Raw genomic sequence first — 23313 nt, forward strand, 5'->3', positions numbered from 1 at the left:
TTTACTTCAATGATATTGTGTTTAAAGATGGTAGATAAACCCCATGTCAAAACTGCTCATGAACCTCCACAAATTATATTTTTAAATAAAATCTTTGACAGATTTTCAACAAAATTGACAGGTAGCACCATTTTGGCAATAGGATCTCAATTTGTTGAAATCATCCAACACCCCCCCCCCGAAAAAAGGGGGATCTCAAAGTCCCAGAACTACCGTTTTATCAAAATTCTTCTTATATTATATAACCAAATATTGTTAGAGCTAGGTTGAGGCTATAAAGACATTGATGACAGTAGTTCAAGTTTAAAGGGGATGGCTAGTAACTGATCAGTGGGAATCGGTAGGAATACTGGGGTTGATATTCCAATATTTGTAGGATTCATTTAAGAGTGTATTATATATCTATTGTTGTGTGAAAATTATTTGCTTCAGAATGGTCTCATATTCAAGTAATGTGCAGTTGTTTCCAGCTAGGTTAGCATGCCTGTACAGTGATGGGACGATCGTTAACATTAAACTGCACATTACGTGAATATGAGACCATTCTGAAGCAAACAATTTTCACACAAGAATAGATATACATTGTATAATGTACTCTTAAATGAATCTCACAAGATTTGAAATAACTATCCCCCGGCATTCCCACTGATTCCCACTGATCAGTTACTAGCCATCCCCTTTAATGACAGATCCAGGGATTCAGGGCGCGGGGGCTATGTGGGGGAGGGGAGGCTTTAACCCCCTCGATCCCTTGCCTCCTGAGGGGGGGGGGGGGGGGGGGTAGGGGTGAATCAAGGGGGTGGGATCGTTTGGATGGGATTCAGAATGTCAGGTTTTTCTTGAAAACCTTACACTTGACAAAAGGATTGGTCATGTTTGCAGAAATTTTCTGTACAACTAAGAGTAAACGAACAAAATTTTATCACATTTTTGTAGGCCTACTTTGATGAAATTTCACGTCTGCTTATAACGTGGGGGCTACCCTCGTCTTAGCCCCCGCTTTGGGGAAGGGGAACAAATTGGACTTGTTGCCTCTTCGAATAAATTTGGATTCTAAACTACCCTAGAGATGTTACCTCCCACGTTTGGTAAAAATCCGTCAAAGATTACTCAAGAAGATGCAGAAAATGTGGAAAATTCCCCCTCCTTTGCCTCACTCACGCCCCCCCCCCCATAAGGACACCCATCGATCCGCCATAATCAACATGATTTCAGTCATTAATGTCTTCATAGCACACATTATATAGCTCTCCATTTGTCGGTTAAACAGAAGAAGATAAAAATTCCAAAATTTAAGGACTCTGAGGCTGCACACCCCCCCCCCCCCTTCAGCGATGTGTCATGTGTGTGTGTGTGTGTGGGGGGGGGGGGCTCATTTTAACAAATTAAGATCATAATAATGGCAAGTTTGGCGAAAATCCGTCGTTGATTTTTTCAAGAAGATGCTGAAAATGTGGAAAATTCCCCATCTCCCCTCACCCCCCCCCCCCGATCAGGGCACCCCTGGATCCGCCATAATCAAACATGGAATTTCAGTAATTAATGTCTTCATAGCACTAACCGTACTCACACTATTTTTGCAAAGAAAACAATTATATTTACTGGACCCAGATATTGGAATGATCTCCCTCTAGATATTACTTCTTCCTTATCTTTATTCACCTTCAAACGCAAATTAAAACAGTTATTACTTAGTGGATACACACTACCAAGCTTTAGCAACCTTTTTATGCTCCCAGTCTTTTGTCCTTGTCCGCAGCACCAAGTCATTCAAGTTATTTCATGGTACCGATACATCTTTTAATAATATAGCATTTTTGTTTTTCATACACTGCGAGATTTGTATGCAGTCTGGTTTGTGCGATATCTATGTGGTTCATTAGTTTATTACTCATCGATTTTTTGTACTGGTGTAATTTTAGTTGGTCAAGACAAACATATCCGTTCTCCGTGTAAAATTATATGCCTATGAACTCGGGAACCTACAGTTTTACAAGCTTTAAAGCTTTTATGTAGGCCCCATCATATTTCTTATACTTACTAGTGACATTTTCACCCGATATGACCATGTACATTTGTGTCGAGTATGTTTTTTTTCTTTTTCTTCTACAATCAAAAGACATGATTATATATATTTCGTATTCTTGTTTTGTTGTCAATAATTTTGTAATCTCATCATGGAGAAAATGGAAATATGAAATAAAATCTGAACTGAATGAACTACTTGAACTAACGTAGCTCTATCTAGAACTGATCTAAAAATTTTATTTCGGTTCGATAGAGTAAGAAAAAAACAACAACCTAGAGTTTAGCATCTCCCCCCCCCCCTCCTTCAGCGGTGGGGGGGGGGGTGCTCATTAAAAAAATTACGATCATATTACCAGAAACATGCTTCTATGCCAAGTTTGATAGATTTTTTCAAGAAGATGCTGAAATCAATTATAGAATACAGTAGATGTTTGTGTGCTATGTATGTACATGACGTGTACTCTCTAAAGAAATTTAGTGAAAATATTCACTCTTAAAGGAGTGAATACAAAAAAGAGTGAATTTAGAGTGAAATTGGAATAAATTTCGAGTGAAAATGTTCATATTCACTCATTTTGGAGTGACCTCAAGGATCACTCGAAGATTTTAACTTTCTCTTTTATTACTCTGAAATATGTAAGTTTTGTGGGATGTATATATATTTTTTTTTCCTGTAACCATAATTTCTTTCTGTATACTTGGTAATATCAATCTAAAGTTTTGATGTCGTGCTCCATTTTATTTGTCATGCTACAATAGTGTGGAAATCAATTCTGTCTTACCGTCTAGTTTTGAATATATCTGCATTCATATGTATGTCTATGTTGTATGTCAATAACGCCACGTGTGTATTCAGTTTTGACTTTCTCTAAGTGCAATATTTTATACCTATATAAGGTTATGTTACATAATTATGATATTAATATTCAGGTGTTTTTCTGGGATGTACATACTTGCGTATTTATCTGTGTGTGACTTCTGTAATCATTTCTGTAATCCCTTTACGCATGGCAATATTAGTCTACGGACCTAATAATGTTATTCTACACTCAGCAAAAAAAGGAAAGTAAACACTTTTTCGAGATTATATTTCTCATGTAACATTTGGCTAAAAGTTAATGTATTATACACCATATTAAAGATAATTTAATTGGCTATCAACCCGGTAGGTCAACCAAAAGGAAAACTTTACGCATGAGTGAACACCTTTGTTTTTCTCTTCCAGGGCACAAAAATAAAAATTGCAAACTGAGCAAGTTGTCATTCATGCGTAGGCGCTCTTCCATATAACAATGAGAACAAACACAAATTTCACACAAAAAGCAACATGAATTAACTTGCAAAAATAAACCTATGAACTCTATGATATCTTTAAAGCCCAAAAAGATCAATGAAGGCTAAAAATAATGGAGGAAAATGAGGAATCTTCTGTCAAAACTGAATTCAAATGAAATAAGAAAAGAAGTTATAATTAACAAAAAATGACAGATATTTTAGTTGTTTCTTTTTTCAAATTAGAAAATTGTCAATAATGTTTAGTTCGTGAATTTGTCTTGTGAATTCTTTAAAAAAATGATATAAGAAAAATTCTGTTCATTTAACCATGTTTATGCATATTACTCCCTATATCATTTGAAGTTTGAGTTGACAGAAAATTATTATTTGTCCTTTACTTTCCCACTTCGTTTTTGTTGGAGGTTATAAAGAGATAAAGAGAACAAAACCTTATTTTTGCTATTTCATTCATATCTCTCATTGTGTTAAACCGGTCTTTTGTTGTCATTGTCATCGTGAAGGGCATTTGCAAATGAAAGGCAACATGTCAATTTTTGCAATTTTTACTTTTGTGCTTGGGAGGACAAAAACGAATGTGTTCACTCATGCATAACATTTCCTTTTGTATTAACCTACTAGCTTGATAGGCAATTAAATTACCTTTAATATGGTATATAATACATTGATTTTTATCAAAATCTTCTGTGAAAAATATGAACTCGAAAAAGTGTTTACTTTCTTTTTTTGCTGAGTGTATATACATGTATTTTTATTTGCAATAAAAGCGAAATTTAATTGATTTAAATCGAACTCAACAATGTTTTTTAATACAGGATAGGGAGTTAATTGTGATATTGTCCAACAAATTTGTATAAAGTTTCATCACATTACTAAGGAAGTCGATGTTTGATTTCTAAATCTATGTCATGATATCAGAACCTACGTCAATGCGAGTGACGGGCTTTGCCCCTCGACGAAGATTTTAGGCCAGCTTTAGTCTGCATATAATGTAGGACCCTGAGTAACTCAACACATTGAGATGATCAGCCAAGTTTGGATTTTCTTGTGCTTAATGACACGGTATATAGCACCCACCCACCCCCCCCCCTTTTCAGACACACACACGCACACACGCGCACTCACTTTTTTTTTTCAGTCATGGCATACATAATTTCAATTTCTGTTTCATATATTAAAAATGAAAACTTACACAATCACTTTGAATGTGTCAACAGATTGAACCAATAGGCATGATCCAATAGGTATGATTTTTTTTCTTAAAGTGTATATAAGGATTATATGCAGATCCACATATTATACGAAAAAAGAAATCACGTGATTTTAATACCAAATTATCCTGATCAGATGGTAATTTGTAATACATAACTTATCAGGAATTCATTATGTAAAAAAGCAAAACAAAAACCTTCCCTGCCTACCAGGATCTAAACCCCCCAGCTCATCCCACCAATCCCACACATGTTCCAACATAACAAACCGAAATCTATCAAGTATGTTATATATATCTTTTAACACATTACCAATATTTCAAAGTACTCTCCTTACCTAAACCATAAATCTCATCCTTTCATCATCCAGTATAACATAATTCAATTCTCTCGCGGATGCAGGAACACCGTAAAGGGGAGGCACCTTTACAAAATAAAATGGCGGGGGGGGGGGGCACACGCGTCCCCTCCATTTTTCTTTTTTATTTCTTTTGTCAAAAAAGAAAAAGAAAAGTGGGGGCGCGCGCCCGGTGCGCCGCCGCCTGAATCCGCCACTGATTCTCCACCCCCTTATTTCCATTACTCCCTCTCCACACGTCTCCCGACAGAACCAACGTTACAGCATATATAGACAAACACACACACTTACCCCCACAGAAACACACGCACACACACATACACTCAAAAACACCTATACCTCTATCTATTTATACCATGTTATCTTCATGTATGGAATGAGTCATAAAAATATGAACATTTAATCACAGGTTTCATGATATGTCTTGGTAGATTTTTATCCTACCAGTTTTGTTGTTGTTGTTGTTGTTGTTGATTGTGGTAGTCTTTTTCATTTGGATTTTTGCATGTATGCCTGAATAACAGACAATCTTTAATAAACGATTGTAAAATCTCACTTGCATCAAGTGGCTGGGTAAAGAATGAAACAAATTGTGAAAGACTTTACAAATCAATTTGCACGCAAAAAGACACCCCACACATACACACTCGCACACACACACACACACACAAAATAAAAATAATGATGATGATGGTAGTGCTACTGATGGTGAATGTGTTCGGGGAAATTGTTCGAAAATTACCAGTAAAACGTTCAATAATTATCTTGGTAAAAAAACAAAAAACAAAAACCAATGCTCATAATCAAAAAAATGGAAACGTTGTTAACACTGCAATATTCTATGATTTTTTTTTACTGGGTGCGTATATGTGTGTATGTGTGTGGAGGGTGTCTTCCTGCGTGCACATGAATTTGTAAATTCTTCAAAATTTGTTTTAATCGTCATTATTTGTTAACACCAGTCTTGTTATTGCAAGCCTGGTCGCGGCAGCCAGCTGAAATGCGTGCAGTACCGCCACTGAGCCGCAAGTTATCCTCCCTTCTTTTGGATGACAAAACCACACAAAAACAACGTATACACTCACAAATTTGGGTGGCCCTATCGGACCATCAAAACATATCTATTCTTTAAAAGACTGACATCTATTTGTGGTAGCCCTGGGTAACCGGCCACCGCTAGTGTCGAACCTTATCCAAGGCACTACATTCGTAAAAAAGAAAAAGGAAATAGAGATAATGCATACCGTATCTCAATATGGAAACAAACAATGAACTGTCGTATTGCAGAACTATCACAAAATGACATTGCGTCTTAACTTGCTCTTGAGTTTGAACGGTAATAATGTTGATGATTCTGCACAATGATAATAATGATACTGATGATAACAATATGATAAAGTAACAAAAATGAGTTATAAAAATTGTTTCCATTGATGAGAAGAGTTATCGTTCTTATTTTGTAAAACAAAACAAAAAATAACACATAGAAATCGTACACAACAGGTGGTCTTTCATCTATTCCATCAGTCTGTTGTCAGGCAAATATAAAAAATGATTATCATATACTTGAAGTTTTAAACTTCAATTGAAATGAGAACTACAATATCAACTTAACTTAGCTTTTCATAATCTAATACAAGTTTGACTTGCAAGATACGTTAATTGTACCAGTGAAAATATTACTAACCGGTATAATTATTACAAAACCTGAAACGTATTTTTTTTTTTTGGTACAAAAATTTCATACTAAGGTACTTTCCACAATATACATCATAATTATATGTAATACATCACATTCATCACATTCACCAAATTTTTAGGTTAAGATTGATCTCGAATTTTCATAGAAATCACGTATATCCTATTTCATCGACACTGCAAATATTTTAATCGTATTGATGACTGCTGTTTGTGAATAATGATCACTCAAGATATAGCCAAATTCTCATTGATGCTTTCACTGGTCATTATATAGATTTAAAAAGAAATTATCTATATAGTCTGATAGGAATGAGTAGAATCTTAAACCATAACAATACAAATTCGATGAAAAAAGGATGAAAATTTGGGAGTTTTGGGAAGTTATGCTAATTTCTGCCGAACAGTTTCGTACAGTTTGTATGAATATGCAAATAAGTGAGCAGTATCACCTCACATTTTTTCCATTGAATGTGTACGAGAAAATTATTTTATTGTTTCTGTTATCTAACTGCAAAAAAGGATGTTATTCCTGCTTGAATATTCAGAATTCTGATTAATTAGATATATCAGCATTTGGGACTGGAGCGTAATTGCGTTCGATGAAAAGTGGCAGAATTCTATGTAGAAAGTATTTATGATGACAAATTCTCAGGCATGGCATTATCACTCCAGTATTTGCATATTCACACCGACTGTTCAAGAACTGTTTCATGAAAAATTCACAAAACTTGAAAACGCTATAACTTCGTTATTTCCATCCGATTTTGATGAAATTCTCATTGTTGTATAAAACATCTTACTCTTTTTTTTTCCAGACTAACATTTAATTACAGTGGAATTCCCCTTAAATGGTGAAATCCTTCTTCTAACCACTTCTCATAACCTTACAGTGACCGGCTCCACATAAGATTACGCCATCAATGCTTGAATTCTTTGTTCAGTTTGTTCTTGAAATTTGAAATTTATTCAAAAAGTTGCTGTGTTATTCCCGTTAAGTAAAACACAAATACCCGAATATAATCAATACCCCTATACTTCATATGAAACTAGAAAAGCTGCACATATTACTGACATTAGCGCCAGCCCAGACGACGATATAACTACGGTGAGTTCCGATCCTGTTACTGTCACCAGAGGACCAATGGTGATCGCTGCAAAGATCTGTGCTATGAATGCCATGGCAAACAGCATGGCCATGTCAGTTCCCTGGCCGCGGACCAAACCATTCTCAGGATGGGTGAACTGCATGTCAGAGACGTGCGGTGAGGAATGAGGAAAATAAACAATTCTAGATGTAAGTTAGAATGAGAGGGGATATTCTTGTGAAACAAAGCAACATTAAATATAAAACAGAATCAATTTTGACTTTAATAGCACCGTTATAATTTCAAAACTCATTAAACGACCAGAATCTTTTTTATTAAACTTTGAACTGCATCATGTAACTAATATTGATAACGACATCATGTTCTCTTTTTTGTTTTACCCCTCTCCCCATCAAAACACATACACACACGCACAGTAATGACAACAACGAAAAGAAACAAATAAAACCCGATACACACAGCTTGATTTTACTCGTGCATTATTGTACGTCAGATTTGAATTCAGAAAGTGATTTTGTTAAGGGCATAATAACGTCGGTGGAGCATGATGCTCAAAGTTAGCAGATGACATTTAGTCAACACCCTTAACACATTATTGCAATTAAATCATGCCAAACGGAAGAGGAAAAACAAGAAACTTCAAATTATGACATTCACATGATTGCCGAGAACCAAACAGACATTTTTTTTTCCAGTTTCTTTCTTTCGTTTAATCATCAAATTGCTCTTCTGGTTTCAATGTTACAATTTTTATACTACTAAGTTTTCTTTTTCAGTCATTTTCATTTCACCTATGATGAAAGGAGGGAGAAAAAAAAATTTTTTTTATCAATATCCAGAAATTTGGAACGCCAGTTGTCGTCAAACATGGCAGAATCTGGTCCGCGCAAACAGAATAATAATATGCTTCTATAGAGTACCTTTACCTCCTTAGCCCAACTTAGCAGACAACACTTAGTACGTCATAGCACTCCAGTAATCGATCACCAGTACAACGTACTAATCACCCGGACAGACGCGTCAGCAGCGTAACAGTGGAAATCACATTGATAACTAGACTTCCAAATTTGCCAAGACTGTCAAATGAGGTGATCCGTTCAATCCGTGATATATCAAGGGGCGGTATGGCCATGTAATTTTTGAAATGTTAAAGGGATGGTATAGTTTCGGTTGAGGTAGGTATGGGGCTTGAGGTTTCCGACGCTTTTTGGATGGTGATTTTTAGAGATAATGAGAAATCTCTTATGAAATATGAAAAGACATAATTCTATGAGTAATTTAAAGATTATTTGATGGAAATTGGTTTTAAAATGGCTGAGATATCCATAACAAAGCAATCCTAATAAAAGTTTGGACCCACTTTTTATTAGGATAGCTTTGTTTTACTTTGTTTTTGGATATTTTAGCCATTTCAAAGCCGATTTTCATCAAAATAAGTTTGAATTCCTATTAGACTTGTAAGATTTTCAACATTTCATGAGGTGTTTTTAAATACCTCGCAAAAAGTTAACAGCTGAATTCTCAAGTCAACCAATAGGCCTACTATACCATCCCTTCAATCAAAGAGTAGATATATATATATATATATATATATATATATATATATATTTCTTTTTTTTTTTTTTTTTTTTTGGCGGGGGGGGGGGGGGGAATCAAGCAACCAGGATTCAAACTCGGTATCTTGTGGACGATATGCTACAGGTTTCGAATAATCACCTCTTTCGATCTGTGGTAGATAGCCAGGATATCGTAAGGGACTGTCTGTATAGTGGAGAAAAGGAGGGCGAACGTAGAACACAGGACGAGAGTCACGAGCGGGTAGTCCGTCAGTAGAGCCAAGCTGCCGACGCACACGGCGTAGATGAGTGGACAGGTGACGTACACCGCCTTGAGACTTACGTATTGTGTGATCTTTATGAAACAAACTGTGATTTGAAAGATGAAATACAAAGGAAATTACAATAAACTGCCTTCTTTACTCATATTTCAAGTCATTCATCGTTAAAACTAACGCACTACATGTATTTGATCTGCAAGTTATGAATTGATTATTCATTATCGATCAATTTATGCAATTATACATTACTCGCAGTCATCATCTTGTATAATCTCAAATACCACACTATATTATTTTGTCTAAAAATTAATAAGCGGTGTATCACAGACACTTTGACATTTTATTTTTAATCTGTGAAAAAGAATTGCGCGCTGGTTAATTAGGTATGAATTGATGAAATTTACAATGACGAGTGACAGAGCATGCATGCAGCATGCACACAGTGCATCCTATCGTAGGGGTTCTATTGATTACTCACACACAATGCAGTTTAAAACACTCATCAATAATATACGAATGAATGTCACGTGATTTCAATTAAACCAATCACAAATTATGTCTTCAATGCCCAACTATACCGTGAGAGATACAGCATTGCCCACAGACAGAATTATAACAGTAACAAAGGATAAGACAGAATAAAAGTTAAACAAGAAGTGCTATTATACCTGAAAGCAATGCAGAAGAGTATCCAAAGATACAGAGACCCCAACTGCCTAGTCTCGTTCCAGCCTCATAGGCCTCGAAAGCTGTGGTGTTCAACGGTGCGTCCGGGTTTCCTGGAGTAAAGAATCGCAATAAAGTTTTATACATTCATTTTTCTAATTTGGTGACTTTTGAGTTGACATTTTACATCTTTTTTTTGTTTTTTGTTTGTTTGTTTCAGGTACGATAGAATTTCGATACGTAATACCCCCTGCAAAGGGAAAATCGTTGACACTAGCAGTGACGGGGGAAAAAAGAAAACGACAGCAAACACTAAACAGAATAAACAGCAGAAATCAGTCGCGTGATCAATGAATGTAATTTGGGATGGTATGAATTTCTTGATATATTTGTTAAATTTCCGACAGAACTGCCATTGTTATACACTTTCTTAAGACATTATCAAATCTAGGTTAAACATTTACGCATCACGCCGCAAAGAAACAATGTTCTTTGCATTGACCTGAAAAAGTCGAAAAAAAGAGAAAGAAATATCTCACCGCCTACTACAGCTTGGGCGAAGTAATCAGTGAAGTACAGGAGAATAACGCAAAAGGACGAGAAGCCGAAGAAATGCGTCACGCACAGCCACACGAGCGCTCTGGGCATGCGCAAGACAGATTTGATGCGATCGCCAATACTGGGGGCGCTCTCCAAGCTGTCACATGACTCGGCAGACACGAGCTCGGTCGTCCCGGTGTAGCTACAGCTGGCATCGTGCCCGTCAGTTGATCTACTACGACCAGTGAGAGAGAAGAGGTAGTTAATGAAATCTTGAGGGATTTTACTTTAAAAAAAAGCATTTATGGAAGTCAGTGGTTCTTGCGTCAGGCTGCTTTTATTGCAACTGATCGACAAATTGCCATTCATCGACGTAAGGACCTATTTCACCGGATGAGATGTCGTTGCGACTGCCGCGATCTGCGCGAGTCGAAAGACCAAAAGAGGGCTTGCATCCTCACCAAGAAGGCGAGGCCAGGCTGACTTCCGAGACGTCCCCAAATAAGGTGACAACTCATTCGCCCAGAAGTCGCGAGACGTCGCTATGAGGTCTCCGATACGTGATCTCAGACGTGGAGACGTCTCCGTGACGTCTTTACATTGGCACCGGTAGGTCGCCATGGGTCTCCGCAAGATCGCGGAAATGTCTTCGGAGACGTCGCGCACAACATCAGTTTCCGCGACTTCTTCCGCGAATAAGCCGAATACCCACTGTGCGACCTGAGCCTGCGAACTGGTGGTGAGTTGGTGCGAGCTGTATGGGGCGCCAAGTGTCACATGGCCTATTTCGTTACGAAAGCAGTCATTTCGTTGAGAAATAGGCCATGCGACACTTGGCGCTCCATACAGCTCGCACCAGCTCGCCACCAGCTCGCAGGCTCAGGTCGCACAGTGGGTATCGAACTCACGATCTCACCTTCTGATTATTATAGACAGGCGTCATATCCACAACAACCAGACCAGACCAACGACTAAAGTATCGACTAGACAAATCGGTGTTTATTAAAGGCATTAATAGAATTTGCAGATAAAACAAAAAATCTTCACAATAATTCTAAAAACATATTGCGAGTTTAGGGATAGAAACAACCAATGTAAAAATGTTAATCAGTATAATCATGTTTAAGTATTGTTAAATATACAAAATTTGAACAATAGTTATTATAAAATTGTTTCTAGAATAAACCTCTACAGTTATTGTTTTTGAGAAAAATGGTGATATCTATTATATTTTAGGCTCTATTGCACAATTTGTATATGGTAGGATATTTTGTGATACAACTGACCTTCACATATGCATCAAAATAACTGTGGCATTTCGATTTTTTTTCAATCACTGCCATTTCAATTCAAGTCAATTCAATTAAGATGAAATCTTATCTCAAATAACACATGTTTGTTATCGATATAGATTTTTAACAAGTACAATGTATTACAACAAAAGAATATGCATATAATTATGGAACTCGGTGGTCTAATGGATATGGCGCCTGTCTATATCGTTCAGAAGGTCGTAGGTTCGAGCCCTACCCGAGTATGAAGGGCATATATGCCCACGAATTTTTATCATGGCTTTTACTCGGAGACTCAATAATCGGTGTTTGTTTACGTTGATGAAGGGCAATTTGTCAGACAGTTGCATCAAGAAATCATCTTATCAGTTTTATCATCATTGCATTGGCACCTCCGACTTTCACTGCATATTTTTATATTGCATAAACATGATAAATATCAGATGGATTGAGATTGCAGAAGGCAAATTTTAACAGGCAGGTGGGGATACACTCGCCTAATGGCTAACCAACCTCTACTTGCATCTTTAGCATAATGTTTAGGACTTTTTTTCCTACCTGAGCAAAAGTCATGAAAAAGAAGGAGAGTAAGAAGAAACAGAAGAGAAGAAGAATCTTCAAATTCATTTTTTCAAAACTTTTGGAGAAAAGCGGGCGGGATCACTTCAAGTTTTCAGTGTGTTGGCGATATTGTAGAGTAATTTATGAATTCAATGAATTTAAATATGGTTAAGGTATACGACATGACGGTAATAGGTGCTCATATTTGTGGAAGAAGATGCTTGTTTAACCCTATGAAGCACTAAAAATGGACAGTATGATAAAACCACACGGCATAACAGGCCACTGGCTTGTGGTTAGGGGGTATAATGATTAAAGCAATCATCGACACAAAAACAAGAAGGACAATAACCCATCACTGCATTTTGGGTTTAATAGGAGTTAGATTTAATTTGTTACTGGACCTTGAGCAATTAAGACAGAAGCTACAACTAATCGCAAATGAAGAAATAAATTCTTAACTGGCCTATTAAATAGACACGCCTGGGCTATCTACTTTTACTTGTTATTCTAGCTGTGTGCATCGACAACTTATAAAAATGGACAGTCGCGACTACCCACAGATACTTTGTGCTGGTAGGCTTAGACGTAGAGTGATAGTTCATTTTCAATAGTGCCTTTATTGGCAGCTTTGGACAGTTTTACTGTCCGGGATTTTGATCATGGCGTTTGGAAAAGCACAGCGAAGACCGGTAAAAGAGTCGATAACTTGACAGTAAAGGCACTAAACGTGAGCTGTCATGCTACGTCCTCTGGCTTCATCTTCCCGTCAGAGTTATATTCATAAAATATAATGCAGCGCCCATCACGTACGTGTCCAAGGCAACTTCGTGCGATATAAATGTACCTATGCAATATATATACCAATAATATTTTTACCTCCGCCAAGGGAGGAAGTTATGTTTTCGTTACCGTTTGTTTGTTTGTTTTTTGTTTGTCCGTGTGCAAAATAACTCAAAAAGTAGTTAACGGATTTGAATGAAACTTACAGTAAAGTTTGAGAATGACACAAGTAAGAGATGATTAGATTTTGGTGGTGATCCGAGAATTTTGGGGGATTTTTATAATGGAATAATGCCGACTATAACAGTAAAAGTGAATTTAATGATGATCCAGTTGTATAACAATGACACGGTCTATAATTAGACAAAAAGTAAATGGTTGGCTATGTAAATTTGTGTAGGCCTAATGTGTTTAAAATGCTATGGTGTTCATGTTACCACTACACCGGTCACTATAAATCCGAACCCGCACCCACAGAACAGCCCTACGGGAACAAAATAAAGTTCAACACGATAACCGGACATCAGCTTAATTTTGCTGGTATGTAGAAAAAAGAAGTGGTACTCGAAGATGTCTGACTTTATTGGATACAGACACAAGTGTAGAGACGAACTTCGCTTTTGGATTTGGTTTGCGTAATCCACGCGACTTCCTCTCACAAAGAAATATCCTCATTCAATAAAGGCAAAACCCAATGTGTCTCAAAGTTTAAAACTGGAATAATAGCTTGATTACTGCGTCTGAAATGATATGAAACCTGCAGGAAATACGAAAATGAGTCCGCAGATTAAAGGGTGTGTGCAGTTCTGGTTGAGGTGAGGATTTAGGTTTTAACGTTTTGCGAGATATTCAGAAACCACTCTATAAGATGTCAAAGAGCATGCAACTCTAAAGGGAATCAAACATTTATTTGATGAAAATCGGTTTTGAAATGGCTGAGATATCCAAAAACAAGGTGAAACAAAGAGATCCTAATAAAAGGCGTGGCCTGTCGCCTTTTATTACTATCACTTTTTTGGATATCTCAGCCATTTGAAAACCAATTTTCATCAAATAAACGTTGAATCCTTCTTAAAATTACATGCTCTTTCATATTTCATAAGAGGTTTCTCATTATCTCACTTAGGAATGTTCAAAACATGAATCCCCACCTCAATCAGTACTGTACAGTCCCTTTAAGTGCTGAATGGCATCACCAAGTACAGTAATTGTCAGCAAAGCCCAATGGAGAGACACTTATAGTCGACTGCGAAATTTCCAAGTTCTTAATCACCCCTCGCTTGTCTTGATCTCACATCAGTACCAATTTACGAAAATAAATTCATCACCACTTTATTTGATCACCTTGTAACTCAACGCAAAACAAGGATCGATTATATGAATGATAATGAGGACGTATGTACGTGTATATACTGATACATTGTATGAAGTTCAGCCAATATACACCTTTTCTGGTATTAATGATTATACAGTATATAGTTTTACAGTTCCATTTTTTTTCCATCCCAATATGAATTTAATGTTAGGACCCCATGGAAGAACAGCCATGTCTTCGCAGACAGAGCTGAATAGGTGATCCTTCCGTACATATTCATATATATTTAATGTATATACACCTGCACATAAAAAAAATACGAATACACCCACAGTGTGCTTACCCATAGTGATGACGAACACCGTTGCTATTTGCGTCATTAGGCAACAAAGGAATCTCCTCGAGATCGCCCTTGTTTTTCTCCCCTCCGCCCTCGGCCAGGGATTCTTCAGGAATGCTGACCAACGTCAACGGCACGCACACGATATAGATTAGGACGTTGAAGACGAAGATGACTTCGTAGTTGTTGCCGAAGATCGTTCCAAGCCACGTCTGTTTCCAGTTGATGCCGTTGACGAGGTAGGCCGTGCCACACCCAATACCTATACACACAAGTGAAATAAATTGCCACAAAGATATTCTGTTTAAACTTGTCAATCGTCCTACGTGTACTTGACATCCTTTCCGCTCTCCATCTATTCGTTCCCCTCCCATCTCAACTAATCTCTTCTCTTCCCTCTATTTCCAATTCTCTCTTCCTATCTCTTTCTCGTAAGCGGAGCTTCCGCTCCAGTCTTTTTTTTAAATTTAAACTCATTTTTGTATAATAATATTATTATGTTTTGTTATGTGTCCAATTATCGGGAGCCTAAAGTAATATAAACTATGCTTTTAATCTGGCTGTCACTTTGCCGTACGTCAATTTGATCTGAACTGTACGTTTTTACCTTTCTACATCATGTAAAACAAAATCTGATTGTATTGTAATAGTCATTGTGTAATTTAGATTTGTTTGTTTCCTCGTTTTCATGTAGACACAAAGTGGAAATAAATGAATGAATAAATGGATGAATGAATGAATGAATGATCGAGTGAATGAATGAATGAATGAATCAATGAATGAATCAATCAATCAATAAGTGAATGAATGAATGAATGAATGAATGAATGAATGAATGAATGAATCAATCAATCAATCAATCAATCTGTCAATAAATGAATCAATCAATGAATCAATCAATATATGAATGAATGAATGAATGAATAAATGAATAAATGAATGAGTGAGTGAAAGAATCAATCAATCAATCAATCAATCAACCAACCAATCAATCAATCAATTATACAACAATCAAACAATCAATCAAACAATCATTCAATCAATCAATGGTTTAATAAGACGTGCAGAAGTGTAAGTGTTGTATTCCGATAGAGACTTCCTTGATACATGGACAATAAGAAACAATAAAATGGCACCTGCAGCTTAAACACCAGTCAGAGAAAAGGAGTAATCCCTCTCCTCCCCCCCCCCCCCCCGCCGTTATACCCAGCAGGAACATTACCTGCACCAGACACCCGCATAGTCCCGACTGTCCGACAATATACGAGAGACTAGAAATACAACATTGGCAACATGAACTCATTACTTTAATCTTTACATATAATATGCATGTACGTGTACGATTATGTATCGCGAGTTGATATTGCAAGACTACAATGTACACTAGAGATTTCCATCACTGACTCAGCCATCCCCTATCTTCCTTTCTCCTCTCTTTCTCCCTTTCTTTTACCTTATCCTCCTCTTCGACGAGCATCATGTTTGACCCCCTTGTTTTATTGTATAAATGTTATGTATCATCGTTACCAAAGAGTACAATCTTTTTGCTTGTTGTTGGAACCCGTTTTGACAGAAATTTATAGCGCTTGTAATTATGTCACAGATGCGTTACGAAAATTGTTTAAATTGTTCAGAAATAAATGTCAGTTTGTGCAGTACCATATACTGTACGGATATATTCTATAATGCTCGCTAATATCGCTGAACGTTGATGGAATTGACAACCGATGCCATACAGAGAATCGAAGCGAATCAAATCAAATCAAATCAAATCAAATCAAATCAAATCAAATCAAATCAAATCAAATCAAATCAAATCAGCATACAATGAATTAATGCATTATTCAGTAACAGCGTACACCAAAACTACAGGTGGAAATATACCTTCGCAGACATTAATTTTGATACACACCTTTAGGTTATAGATGTGAAAGGCATATTGGACGGATCAAATGAAGTACATGTGATAAATTATGACGACAGCAGCACCATATTATGGTACTTAATAGCTACGATTTAATTTCGATCGAAACAAAAACAATTATGAAAACCCTCGAAAGGATGAGAGTCTGTGAGAGGTGATATGTAACCCACTAGACAGCAGATGACGGTATACCCATGCCTATAACATACGTATAACAGTCCAGAACATACTGTTGCTATTAAGAGTTCATTAAAGTTTAATGCGTCAACGTCTAAGTGTAGAAAGGAACAATCAATGCCGTTGATAGATGACATCGACAACCGCAGTACGTGACTACAATGTTACGATTTCAAATAAAGAAATAACAACATGAGACCTTTCGAATGAAGAATCAGCTATGAGAACCTGTTAGAAGTAATGTGCAACGGGTGCACGTCACGAGTTCGACACCCACGAATCATAGTTTTACTTTCATTTTTTTTATTTCTTTTGTTTTTTACGAAAAATAAGGGGGGTGCGCCGGTTTCACCCCCTCTGGATCTGCCACTGCGAACCCTGATGCATACGTCATAAAAGACCCACCTCCAATGATCGATCTGATAAAAAGTCCACGGCTGGTATCTGAAAACTCGCTGACATCCAAGAGGTAGGCCCTCGACAGTGACTCGGTCAGGAAGGCACAGAGGTCGACCAGGAAGATTCCGACCATCGCTGCGGTTAACGCCCACTCCTCGTTGTCTGGATGGATGACCACCAAGAACAGAAAAAAAAAAGGGAAGAACGACAGGGGTGTATGTTCGTTATTCTGAAGGTTCGTTAATCCGAAAACGTCCTAGTACTACCGAACCTTTGGAATGACGAACCTCTTTTCGTTTTCGGAGCATCGGGAGAGAGGGGGGATGATGGTGGATTTGGTATGAAGAGGAAATTGAGATGAGTTTAATAGTCCATGCGGGTTCATTATAGTTTGAAACACTGAGTTAGTTTCGCTCGATTGATTAACTTGCATTTACGTCATACACGCACATAACGAGAGAGCTATTTCAGAGTATAATATCTATAGACGGCACAGCCTACTAAGAAACAGAGACCTGAAATGCAATAATGCATGACTATATGCGACTGCATTGCTATCAGCCTTAGATATCAATACTGACGAAATGATAAGAAATGCTGGGAATGCCATGAGAATGAGACTAACGTTTTAAAGGATGTGCTTTCATTGCGCCTGATTTCTACACAAAATGGGCCTTTTAATTCCAAGAGATATTTGCTATCATACTTTCACCTCGAGAATGTGAACCGCCATTCCTGTAACCTCGCAGTTGCAGCTATACCGTATGTCCCCCCCCCCAAAAAAAAAATAAAAAAATAAGAAAAAATAAAAATACAACGGGACCCTCCGCAATGATATCTTTACAAATAGTGAATCAATCAAAATACACATTCAGGGTATGAACCACATCTTACAAAAAAAAAACAAAAAAAAACATTCGATTTGCTTCAGTGGTCACAGAGAAATGAGGAATTTTGTAAAGGATGTCAAGACTCTCTTCCCTCCAAGTTCTGTCTATTGTATTCACACACAAAAGCATCGAAGTGTTAAACTTCGAGGAACCAGACTCATGACATGCTTTCAAACATTTTAACATTCCACATTTCTCTGTGATCGCTAAAGCCCCCGTTCCACTATCACGATTTGGACCCCGATCTGTCCCGATCTAGCAGATCGGGAGAGAGCGGCAAAAGCGTACGGGGATCGGAAGCATCGTAGCAGCAGCGTGTGGAGGTCGGGGTTGGAGCGGGCAGTTTTTCAGATCGGGAAGAAATTTTGAACCGGTTCAAAATTTCTTCCCGATCTTCCCGATCAAAATTGACATATTTTTAATCGTACGGCAAGCGGGGAGAGCGTAGTGACAGCGTAAACGCAGCGAGGAGAGCGTAATGACGGCGTAAACGCAGCGGGATGAGCGTAACAAGGTCTTTCTGAGCGTAGTAACATCGGCATAAGAACGGGAAGTAATTTTAGCTGTAATTTTCGAAGAAGAAGAAGAGATGAAGAAAAAGAAGAGAAGAAAGCAGGGAAGCAGCTACCCAAAAGGCGAAGAAAGAGAGACTGCACGTGATGCTGAAAGAGGAGGAAGAGGACATAGCAGAATTTTGAAGAATATGAAATCATCTACAACTGGAGGAAGACGGACTATAAAAGCAAGGACATCAAGAAAAAATCCTTTGAAAAATCAGCACGTCTTTGTTTATACAATGCATTGCTGCAAAAGAATCGTGAGTTGAGGAGGCTCTTCAAGTTCAAGTTCAAGTTGATTTATTTCACTTCCAACAAACAAATAATAAAAAATACAAAGAATAGCTCATATACACAGACGTCATGAAATCAGTACCACAATGCGATGAACAGAGTAACATTGTAAAAGAGATACAGGCAAATTATCAACAGAGATACAACTAACAGTTACGTCACTGTGGTAAATGCATACAAAATATTGCTGGAAATGGAGAGGCCTGCTAAAAAGCAGAGCTTGTTATAGTATTAGAATGCAGTCCCCTCATAGAGAAAAATAAATAATTGCAAAAAACGACAACAACAATTTTCCCTAAGCGGTAGCAAAAAAAAAAGACAGACAGAGTAATACACACATACATGCACACATACGGACGCACATTAACAAACACATGGCGGCTCTCTTGTAAGGAAAAAATTGATGAGAGGATAGAAAGATATAGTAGTGAAGAAGGTAGTAAGTCCGAGGTGGACAAGGGGGGGGGGGGAGGAGGGGAGAGGAGAGGGAAATGGTGGGTCATAACCAGGGCACTGGAAGCACAGAAGCACTTGCTCGCTGATGAAGAAAGAGTAGTGAGAATAACGAAGCAACAACAACTTTGAAAATCAAAAGTAAAAAAAGAAGAATGAATCTTCGAGGTCCACAGTATATTTCTTCGGTTCTGCATGCTAATAAGTTGACTGACTGCTGATCCACAGTCGAATCGGGGTACATCGGGGCACATCGGGCACTTTTCAGCTCTCTGAACGGGGTAACAGCGTGATAAGATCGTATAGATCGTTCAGAGCGTAGATACAGCGTGCATTGATCGGATAACATCGGCAACATCGCACTAACAGCGTAGCTACATCGTTCTAAAGCGTACCGGCAGCGGCAGAGATCGCAATGTCTAATTCCCGATCATCGTAGTAAGAGCGTAGCAAGCACTTGGTAGTCGTAACTGCAGCGTACTTAGAGCGTTCTAACATCGTACTGTGTCCAGATCGGCTCAGGTTTTACCCGATCCTTCCCGACCTGAGAAAATTGTCAAATCGTAGCGAGAACGGCATAGTGGAACGGGGGCTTTAACCAAATTGAATGGAGTTTTCTGCAAAATAGAGCTAAGATGTTATATTTTAAGACCCTGAAGTAGCATTTAGACAGTTTAATCATTTTGGGTGTTATCAATGCGAAAATTTGATTGTAATATTTTTTTTTTGACATACTGTACAGTACCGCCTTTTAAATTCATACAAGTGAAATAGAAGAGAAAAGCAATGGACCCTTAATTATCTGCGTGGCACATTACTTTCCTTTACATAGTTCAGGTAGGTACGTGTGTGAAATTTGTAGACTTTAAACTTATTGTCACAGAGAGTGTTAAACGCTCTACAGTCGTTCATATTACGCCATCCACATTATTGTAAAATTTTATTGACAACGGACTCCCACGATCTCTTATTATATTGCAAAGTCAGGCGGTATTCGAAATACATGAGAATATTTAAGTAGTTATGTTAGTCACAATATTACTCTAATGATTAATATTTGATATTTGTATTTTTATGAGCTCCCTCGTGGAGACTTTATGAGCTCCTTTGCGGAGACGTTATGAGCTCCCTCGTCAGTGCTCGTGGAGACATCCTGGTACATTCTTATATTCCTGCTTAAAACCTTTCAGATTTATTATATTTGTTTTATGTTAGTATTGCCTGGGGCAAATTATTTGTTATATAGGGCCCCATTTTTTCTTTCTCTCCCTTCTTTCTTTAAACACAACAACACATGTTGATCATTGCTTAACAAATATCTATGAGTTGTTTGAAGGTTTTATGAATTGGTAAATATATCACTTCTGTGTGACACGGGACATCAGGTAATAAGTGCCGTAAATTTTATCATGAGTGGCAGGTATACATACGCAGATATATCATGCCAGCATGCAGAATTATACACTCACACAGTGCCCCATTCCAATCTGAAATGACACATATACCATAATGGACAATAAGAGGTTTACGTCGGTTGGTGATTATGTTAGGTGAGTCACAAGTCTCAGGGTACCAATAACAGCCTCATTATATCAAACGTTCAAATAATTTGCACTGCTTCATCAAATTCATAGCCCACTTAAGTGTTGAATTATTGACATGAAGTTAACACAGCAGTAATGTTGATAAAGAGGAAAGTGTTTATATATTACAGTTATCGTTAATACATCATACTTGTTATTCACATCGTAAATGACATCCGGGGTTTTGTTCTATTCCTTGGTTTTCCATCTTCACTCAATAATGGTGCATCGCGGACAACTTCAGCTCTCATATCCCTTCCAAACCCCACACACGCAAATGCACTCACACACACGTTGTATAAGATTATGTACAATGTATGATAATGTATGCAAATATAGTAATACATGTATATCCTTTCACTCCTGGGACTCGGACAATTAAACGTGAACATCTGAAGAGTTTGTTCGCAAAGACCGATTAGTCCATTAATTTTGAAGATTTTGAAGTACGGTCTCTGTCATAAAGTACAAAATAATACCTTTTAAATGATATATTGGTCACTACATATAAAGGCACATTTTTGAAGTTATGGTCAAAAGAAGCAAAAAGCTTCTTATTATTCTCTTTATTTTTCTTGACTTTAATCGCAAATATCTCCATTTGGCAAATATGGACTTATCGGTTTTTGCGAACAAACTCTTCATCTCTTTTATTGGTATTTAGAAAGCACGTTATATTTGTGATTGACTTAACGGTACAGGACATCGGTTAATGCGAACATACTGCATGTCAACAATATCTCAACATCTATTCCTGGGTTGTGCATCAAATTATGTCCATTCTCGTACACATGGCCAATTAGGCTAAACCATGGTGTCATTTATAAATATAGTCACATTTGCAAAGACCAAAATAGGCCTTCGAGTCCCACGTCAGCCTAGCGTGTAATAGTGGGACTGTATCGCAAGTATGCATGAGGGGGAAAAATACCAGATGCATTAAAGAAAAACAAAAGCAAACAAAGTCATTGTAGTCAGTATTGGTACTTCAAGTTCATAGCAATAAACGAAGGAAACTTGCACATGACAAATTCCACTCAGCAAAGGGCAAATATACCAAACAGGGCACAGAGAACTCAGAATCAAAACAAGGCACTTCTTTTCCACGTTGGATTTCCCCGCCCCCTTCAGCTGCCCTTAAATTCAGTAATATCTATAGGAGTTGTGATGGTAACTCCTTGGTAATATCAATGTTTCACGTAGATATACCCCCCCCCGAAAAAAAAACCAGAACAACAACAACAACAACAACAACAACAACAAATCTGCATTCCGTCACATTCTTAAATGAAACCTCCATCGTTCTTTTCGTTATACTTATCTACCGGAACAAACATGAGTATCCCAGTTAACATTTGCCATTGATAACGCAACAAGGGACGGCTAGCGAAAATAGGAATGATTACATTAGAAATACAATAAAAAAAAAACCACAAGTGTACCAGAATGCCTAGTAGTGTATATAATAATGTAGGTTAGCTTCTCACGATGTAAAATATGACATTAGATGGTATGCCTTATTCTCACCAATATTCTCCACGTTGAGATAGCAAGCTGAACCCAGAAGGGTGAGAATGTTAAGGACCACCAAAAAGGGTCTCCGGCGTCCCCATTGGGACGTGCAATTGTCACTAAACGAGCCCAGAACAGGTCCGAGCGTGGAGCCCAGAATTGGACCCAGTAACCAGCATATTCCGTACAGGTAAAGAGGAACGCCGAGTTCTAATAAGAGCGGCGAGCCGAGGGCAGTTTCGCAGCCGAAGGCGAACTCGATCGCGAACTGCTGGGAACCGTTGAGGAGCAGCTGGCAGAGAGTCCTCCTCGGCCGGCGTCGTTTCTTCGAGCCGCAGCGTTCTCCATCGATGAAGGTCCCCACTTCCTCGTCCAGACTCCCGCACAACCTCGGCGACTGGTCCTTCCCATTTTCCTCGACCACGAAATCACCCGTCACTATGTCCTCACAAAGTCCATCCCCGCCGGTCCCATTAGGCTGCTCGACCGTCAT

At 37.9% G+C, this 23313-nt stretch overlaps 1 protein-coding gene across 1 annotated transcript; it reads right to left on the minus strand.

Annotated features, from left to right (window-relative positions):
• Positions 1–7620: 7620 nt before the first annotated feature.
• Positions 7621–23313, minus strand: LOC139741469 (membrane-associated transporter protein-like). The gene is made up of 7 exons (XM_071652053.1): positions 22836–23313; positions 17538–17693; positions 15035–15293; positions 10740–10975; positions 10203–10313; positions 9414–9622; positions 7621–7833 (listed from the first exon to the last, which is right to left on the minus strand). The coding sequence occupies exons 1-7, from the start codon at positions 23311–23313 to the stop codon at positions 7621–7623; spliced, it is 1662 nt and encodes a 553-aa protein (XP_071508154.1).

Source organism: Diadema antillarum, unplaced genomic scaffold (assembly GCF_040938485.1).
Source record: "Diadema antillarum isolate AM-2024a unplaced genomic scaffold, OU_Dant_1.0 seq00000931_RagTag, whole genome shotgun sequence".
Lineage (NCBI taxonomy): Eukaryota > Metazoa > Echinodermata > Echinoidea > Diadematoida > Diadematidae > Diadema > Diadema antillarum.

Excerpts from the sequence above, each read along its gene's own strand:
- LOC139741469 (XM_071652053.1), bottom strand. The coding sequence starts at position 23,313 with ATGACGGTCGAGCAGCCTAATGGGACCGGCGGGGATGGACTTTGTGAG. Across the intron at positions 10,314-10,739 it reads CGCCCAAGCTGTAGTAGGCG|GAAACCCGGACGCACCGTTG; the intron begins GTGAGATATTTC and ends TCTTTACTCCAG. Across the intron at positions 7,834-9,413 it reads TCTACCACAGATCGAAAGAG|TTCACCCATCCTGAGAATGG; the intron begins GTGATTATTCGA and ends TCTGACATGCAG.